Source organism: Henckelia pumila, chromosome 3 (assembly GCF_033568475.1).
Source record: "Henckelia pumila isolate YLH828 chromosome 3, ASM3356847v2, whole genome shotgun sequence".
NCBI lineage: Eukaryota > Viridiplantae > Streptophyta > Magnoliopsida > Lamiales > Gesneriaceae > Henckelia > Henckelia pumila.
In genome coordinates this window covers 55,416,793-55,425,023 of record NC_133122.1, presented here as the reverse complement: position 1 = coordinate 55,425,023, position 8,231 = coordinate 55,416,793, and the positions used below count along the sequence as shown (strand labels likewise).

Here is an 8,231-nt window from a genome sequence, read left to right as displayed (position 1 = left end):
ATTTAGTTCGTATTGTTGGTCTTGACTTGATGCGTTTGAGTTTGTTGCATTCATATTGGGCCAACTTTCTTTCGAGTTTTGAGGGCTGAGTTGCCCAGATAAAATGATAGGACGTTTGGTCGTATATTGAGGAATTTAGGTGATTGAGTTGTCCCTAATGTTTAACGGTTGGGTGATTGAGTCATCCCTAACGTTTGACGATCAATATAGTGGACCAAAATCCGGGAATAAACACTCAACGTCACCTCGAATGGAGAGTAGGTGGATGGGTTGACGTGTTTATTTTCCAGGGATCCCAAAACGAGAACCGATACCGATATGATAACCGATTTTAAATCATGCATTGCTTTTGATTTTAATAGATGAGTTTCTATTATTTGTTTAAGTTGAAATATTGCATGATTGTTTGAAGAGTTGATAGCATGTCTTGCTTGAATACAACGTTTGCAACTTGATTAATAGCATGTTGAATTACTATGCCTTAAGTTGCCTTGAGTCCTATTTGTTGAATGATTGGTATTATGCTTCAAGTTGAATTACTTGAGTTTATGCATGTTTATGTTGTTTTATACTGGGATTAAATTTTCACCAGAGTCTCTCCGGCTATTGTCTTGTTTGTATGTGTGCATGACAATAGGTGGGACTAGAACGAGTCCGGGAAGACCGTGAAGAACTGAGATCGAGAGAGATTAGAGTGGTGATCCGGGTTTAGATATGAGTTGCTGTCAAGTTGTACCAATTGGATATGTAGTTGGGATTTGGCTTGTATGCTATGACCTTAGCTTGTGTTGTATTGAACTCTAGTTTATGAAATACTAGTTGACATCTTCTTGAGATATTATGTTAGTGATAATGCTAGATAGTGTTGGATTATGAAGTATAGATATAATCTATTGAGTTGTATATGAAAAGAAGCATGTTGAAACTCATGTTGTGAATCTTAGTATTGCCTTGATTCTTCTTAGACTTGAGATAGCATGCATATGATTTTGTAGCTTGTACAAGACTAGATGGTTTATTATTCCACCTTTGACAGCAATCTTTGTGTAGCAGAATTTTCAGAGTTAAGAGCCCGCTCGATCGGCTGTAGTTGCCCGATCGTGCGAGGCCTGTAATTGTGCAAACAGAGAATTCAAATTTTTTTGGCCGCTCGATCGGTTGAAGTTCACCGATCGAGCGAGGCCAAATTGTGCAGACCCGAGAGCTTGATTATGCTAGCTCGCTCGATCGGCTGAATTTGCCCGATCGAGCGAGGCTCTTGAAGTTTTAAAAAAAAAAAATTTAGATCTTGGTTCTTAATTTCTTTTGAGTACTTGATTAATTGTTCCAAGAGAAGATTAGCAACCCGGGTCTTCACATCTTTAGTGTAGTACCAAAATAACATATTCGATGTTTCATATTTTAACACACACGTATATATAATTAATATTATGTTGTTAATATGATAAATCATGAACGAGTGGATCAATAATTTAGATGGATGAATTGTAATCTAGCGGTTGAAGCATAAATATATACTAGCGGTAACGCACATGCATTGTGTGTGTAACGTAATACATAAATATTATGTTGTGTATAATATTATATAATATTTATTTTTAAAATATTTGATTTTAATATGATATGCATATTTTTTTGTAATTTGACATTTTTATGGTTTTTATTTTTTTTCAATTTGAAATTGGGGATAGTATAGATAATAGAAAAGTCATCTATTTCGCATTTCCCGGTACAATAGCATAACAAGTTTGGGGTAAAAATGTGATTTCCTAGAAGTAGAGAGGCTAACAAGTAATAGGGTCAGCGATGAACGAAAGAAGTGTGTGTGAAGCCCACGTGTTACATATAAAAATTTGATAATTTTCCATATTTTTCTTATCTACAGAAAATGTACAGCCAAAATTGGCGACCCACAAAAGACTGAGGTCTGGGATTATGGCGGATACGTTCTGCCCGGACTGCAAGAGAGCGACGGAGGTGGTGTTCGATCACTCGGCGGGGGATACGGTGTGTTCCGACTGTGGGCTGGTGTTGGAGGCGCATTCCATCGACGAGACTTCTGAATGGCGGACTTTTGCTAATGAGAGCGGGGACAACGACCCGGTTCGTGTCGGCGGCCCCACAAACCCGTTGCTGGCGGATGGTGGATTGTCCACCGTGATCTCCAAGCCCAACGGATCCACGGGAGAATACTTGTCTTCTTCCGTGAGTCGGTGGCAGAACCGGGGATCGAACCCGGATAGGTCGCTCATTCAGGCCTTCAAGACCATTGCTATAATGGCTGACAGGTTTGTGATTTCTTCGTGTTTTCTCAGGTTTTTTTTGTGAATTATGTTGCTTGCCGAACTGGGTTGTTGAAGTTTTTAGATTTTTGGCGGGTGGTGTACAGAATTTTGTGGTTGGTCCGGTGTTATTTCAAATTCGAATCGTTAATTTGTTGAACTTTCGAGTGCGTAAAGAAATTTTGCTCGATTGATGGTTGGAATTTGCCGGCTTGACGTGCATTGGCGCTCGTTTATTGCTTCCTTAAAATTATGCATTTTTATTCCAAATTTCGTTGAATCTGCCTTCTATGTTCTTTACGGTTTCAGCATGCGGCAAAAATCTGGAAAGATTATATTTTATGTCAAATGTTGAATTATTTTATTTATTGACGACTGACCTTGCCAGGCCCACTGAGTTGGCTCACGGTTTCGGACACTTTTTCAAAATTTTGACTTAAATTTTTGTTGGATTAGTTGCTGAAGGTAGCATTCTGGAGTAGCCGTGTTTTAGAATAGAGAGAGGTAGTGCAGCATATACATCGATACATGTCATATCTTATTATCGTAGACTAATAATTTATTATATCCTGTTTGTTCTACATTTTTATCGATCTCTTTTGTTTCTGTGATTTGATGTTATAAAAAAAAACCATTGAACGTAGTCTGAAATATCTAATAATATGGTGAGGCCTGAAATGGTTGGAATTTAACTTGCGCTAGGTCATAAGTATGGTGTCTTGGACATTGGTTTTGAGGTTCCGAATGGCTTCCTTAAGGTGCCATTTATCCGACATGCTAACATGTGGTTGCGGTGTGTGTCTATACAGCTTAGATAGTTCGAAATAGTGTTTTCTTTTTTGTTTTGCATTGTGATGTGTTCGAGGTAAGGGGTGATTAACATTGCACTTAGTTTGAAAATATGGTGCCTTACTCATTCACCAAGTTATTACGATTTTCTACCAAACTTGATTTAAAGTTTATATTTTCTTCTTCAATTTCTATACTTTTTATATTGCTCCAAGTCATGCAGTTGGAAATTAAACTGATGTTATTTATATTCTATCTTCCAGGCTGGGCCTTGTTGCTACCATAAAGGTATTGGTCTTTTACCATCTCTATCTGCCATTTACAGATTGTCAAGATCTTCGTTTATTGTGGTCACCTTTTAAGTGATAAAATTACCCGTTCTGGTAAATTTACCTTAAAGTATGGTTAACCATTCCTTCTAGACTTTGTTATATTATATTTGTTTGACGCAAGTTGAGAACAGGGAAGGAATCAATCACATGTTTGATATATGTATCTCGTCCCAAGAATTATGCAATGAAATTTCCAAAATTGGACCTTAAACATGCTTGAAAATGTACTGTTTAAGCTTGTTCCAGTCAGTGGCCATATTTTATGGTTCAAAATCTAATAACTTGTCTATCCATGCATGGATTCTGGGGTCATTTAGAAAGTTTGGTGTTCATTTTTTGTAGAAAGTTGCGTCACACTCTCTGCCTACTTGTAGAAGTTTTTACCTTATGTTTTTAAGGAGGGCACATCAATTTTAGAAGTTTGTGAATTTTCTTGGGACTGTTGAAATCAGATGTTTTTGCCTTACATGAAAGTTGTAACTTGTAGCTTAAAAAATTATGCCACTTGGTAAAATGAAGCCAAAAGATTGCAATTAGTTCATTTGGCTTTGTATATTGAGTAGATGGGGATTGTTAGAATATCTAAGTTAGTTTGGAGAAGCTGTTGAACCTCAGTTTACATGATGTCGATTTCAAGGATCGAGCAAATGAGATATATAAAAAGGTAGAGGATCAAAAGCCTCTTCGTGGGCGAAACCAAGATGCTATTTTAGCTGCTTGCCTTTACATCGCTTGTCGACAAGAGGATAAGCCACGGACCGTCAAAGGTTTATTTTTGCCTCTGAAGAAGTATTTCTTGTTTTTGGTTTGTGATTTCGTTATTAATCTTGCTGAGCATATGGTTTCAATTAGAAATTTGCTCTGTTGCCAATGGGGCCACCAAAAAGGAGATTGGGCGAGCAAAAGAGTTCATTGTGAAACAGCTAGAGGTAGAAATGGGGCAGTCTATGGAGATGGGAACAATTCACGCTGGCGATTTTTTGGTGAGTTCTTTCTAACACCTCGCTCACACACGAGCTGTAGTTTAATGTACGAACATGATTGCAGAGACGATTTTGTTCCCATCTGGGTATGACTAATCAAGCTGTGAAAGCGGCTCAAGAAGCCGTACAAAAATCGGAAGAGCTGGATGTAAGGTAGAATCACTTGCTTTTCTCAGACGCCTAGCCTAGGTGCTCTTCTTACAAAACAATATTACATATCCTGCTTGCAGGAGAAGCCCCATATCCATAGCAGCTGCAGTAATATACATAATAACCCAGCTTTCAGATGACAAGAAACTTCTCAAAGGTGGTTTTTTTTGCTGTCGACAGTAACCCGATTTTGGCTTTTTGATTTAAAAAGAATTTGAAATTTATGCTTAAATTTTCTGGAATCCCAAACACTCAACTACAGATATTTCGCTTGCCACTGGAGTTGCTGAAGGCACTATTCGGAATTCATATAAGGATCTCTACTCGTACGCAGCGAGGATCATACCCAGTTGGTTTGCCAAGGAAGAAGACCTTCGACAACTCTGCAACCCATGATTGGTTTTAGATGTGCAGATTTTGCGGTAGGATTCACGTCTAAGTTTATTTTCTTCCCAAATCTCGTGGAAATTAAATTCTCGCTACGGTTAAATTAAACTTTTTTAAGCTTAGAAAATAAATTGATTTTCGATAGTTCCAACTCATTTTTAATTATGGTCTCATTTCATTTTCACTATTCAATATATGTTTAGACTTCATTCATGAACTTAACCAGAAATAAAACAAAGCATCATTCCATATTACAGGTTTTATCTTCTAATTTCATGTCCAAATGTTACATATCTATATGAAATCGTCATGCTCAAGGGCAATTGAAAACATGTACGTACATGCAAGTAATAAGTTTACCATCACTCTGAAATCTCAATGTTCAACTTCATTTTATGGATTTTGCTATTATATGACACGTAATAACCAAAGAAATAACATTTGATTTCATTTAACGTGTTTAACCATTATTATTTCTCAATAAGACAATAACTAAAATTCAATTGTCCAAACACCTCCCAAATTTTGAAGATGGTCGTGACTCGTGCTACACAAAAGATTCAGTTGACTAGAAAATTATGATTCCAATGTGTTTAGGTTGATGTATTTGATCAGGAATGAAATATTTGATTCGGGTTGGATTTGAAGATGAATGAGTGTTATTTGAAATTCCCCGTAATTATTATTGGAATCACATAAAACTCAATATATATATATATATATATATATAGAAATTTGGCACGTGTGTTGCACCTGAGAAACGTCTGTTGTAGTAATCAGAATTTAATCAGAATTCGAAATAAAATTAACATCAAAATTTTTGTTAGACGGTCTTGTAAGACGGATTTTTTATTTGGGTCAACGACGAAAAATTATTATTTTTATTTATAAATATGAGCAGGATTGACTCGTCTTACAAGACACATACTCCAAAATTAATTAACTCAACAAAAAATAATGACAATTGTATTGTGAATTCTGACAATTCATGTTAATTTGTTTTTTTTTTTTTGACAAGAAACTTGTAACTTTATTGAGAACTAGAAATGTCAGAAATTACAAGTTTAACTAGCTAACTCAGAAAAGTCTCAGACACCCAACAAAAAAGTGGAGAGGAAGAAACAAAAAATTTAGCTAAAGAATGAGCCACTTCATTGGCCGATCTACGTATATGAAATAAAGAAGCAATATCCAGGTCTGATAACAAAGCATTAATCTCCGACGCATACAGACCTACATAACTCAAAGTCTCAAATCACCACTAGGCTTCGTGACTACTTGCACTGCCAATAGTGAATCCAATGAATCAACGCTTGTTTGATATCTTTCTCACGAATATACTCCACACCTGCTTTAATAGATAGTAGCTCTCCAAGCAAGGGCGTAGGCAGGTAATGGGTCACCCGGGCTTCAGCTTGGGTGACCCAAATTTTTTAAAATATTTTTACATGACCCAAAAATTTGTAAAATAAATTTTAAGTGTTATTTTTTGGGCTAATGTTATACTGGCCCGGGTAGCCCAATTTAAAAAAAAATGAAATAGCGCACATTTTAGTTCACAAAATTAGTAAAAAAAAAATTACAAAAAAAAAACAAAAAAACAAAAAATGGATTGTTCTTCATGTCTGTCATTGTCTTAGTACGATATTCTTCACTTTCTATCTTCTAAAGTTCTCAGACATTATAATGCTCCTACATTTATAAGGTATATATCGACCAAACAATGATAAAATTTGTATATAAGATGATAAATATTTATCTTTTTGTAATTAATTTTGAGGCGATTTTTTTGGTTTTTTTTAATAGATAATTTTACTGTTTTTTCTGCAAAAATTGGTGTTTTCAACTTCCATGATTTTTGGATTTCTCCCTAAAAAATTTTAACCCAGGTGGAGCTGAAATCCTGACTCCGCCATTGTCTCCAAGGACAATAGCTCTCCAAGTAATCTCAATGTTAATTACTTGTATGTAACTAATTTGGATAAAAACATGTTTTTTTAAAATAAAAAATTGGACTACTCAATTTTTTTCTCATATTTGTTTTTATCGTATTTTCTTTAGTCGTATTCTCTCAACAATGTAAATATTTTCTTATTTTCTTCAATTATTACATTTTTTGAGCGATCAATAATTTAATACATTTTTCTTTGATCTAACAGTAATCGTGCGATATAAAATCAATACACTAAAAAATGAAAAAGGATTCACTTTTTAATTTTAATGCATACCATATGTTCAATTAAAAATGAGATAATATTTTATCCAATTCTAGAGCATTTACTAAAATTTTACAAAAGAGTAATTATTCATTTAACAACGTATTCCTACTCATCATTAAATTACACTATTTAATTTTAAAAATTTAACATCTTTATCTAACTAAAAATATTGAGGAAATTGTTTAAAAGGTTCAATGAAAAATTTTAAAGCACGCTTGTTTCTGATTCAAAACAATGATCACATTGATAAATAAATTATTTTTATTTTAATTTTATTATCATAGTTTAAAAATTTTATCCCTATAGACACGTTTTCGAATGTAGCATGTTAAAATATAATCATTATTTGGTTACAATATTGATCATATATAAGATTAGGTACATAGAATAAAATCTAAGATATATTTAAAGACCTGTAAATGATGGAATTGAATTTGAAAGCAGAAACAAAATAAGAAAATGAATAATACTATAGTGTATGAACTTTAACTTTATGCATAGAAGAAATATAATGTGGATCCACCACTTATAGATACTTATATATATATATATATATATATATATATATATATATATATATATATATATATATATGAGTTTTAGCCCTCAGGGGCACGGCTGAACTGACAAAGGCCTTGGTGAAAAAGAAGGTGACGAGTGTTCGAATCCCGTAAAAGGTGTATTTGGCCTTGTTTATCGCGCTTGTGAGTCTTCCTCTCCCTGGATACTTACCTGGCCAGACATAACCCTGATTTACCTCCCCTCACGCCGGGGCTTGGAGCGGCTCTGTGTGGGGCCCTTGGGAGTGGGGCTCACCCTTTTTTATATATATATATATATATATGAGTTTCATTCAGCTTAGCTCATTATAATATTTTTTTTCACTCATTTTTTCCTTCATTTTACTCCAATAACTTTACAGTGAGACGGTTAAATAGTTTAGCTCATTTAAATATTAATTTTGATGTTTTTTTTTTTTTTTACTAAATAGTAGTCTCTACTTTCGCCAACTTCAATTTTTAGAAGTTGAGATTAGTAATTTAAAGTTTATAGACAATTATCTAATTTTTATTTTGTGGTATTTGTTTA

General features: G+C 34.3%; 1 protein-coding gene across 1 annotated transcript; it reads left to right on the top strand.

Annotated features, from left to right (window-relative positions):
• Nucleotides 1–1,869: 1,869 nt before the first annotated feature.
• On the top strand, nt 1,870–5,096 carry LOC140887876 (transcription initiation factor IIB). Its single transcript, XM_073295448.1, has 7 exons — nt 1,870–2,288; nt 3,335–3,359; nt 4,041–4,170; nt 4,256–4,386; nt 4,451–4,539; nt 4,617–4,693; nt 4,799–5,096. Exons 1-7 carry the CDS (start codon nt 1,936–1,938, stop codon nt 4,930–4,932), a joined length of 939 nt encoding a protein of 312 aa, XP_073151549.1. The 5' UTR covers nt 1,870–1,935; the 3' UTR covers nt 4,933–5,096.
• The last annotated feature ends 3,135 nt before the right edge of the window (nt 5,097–8,231 follow it).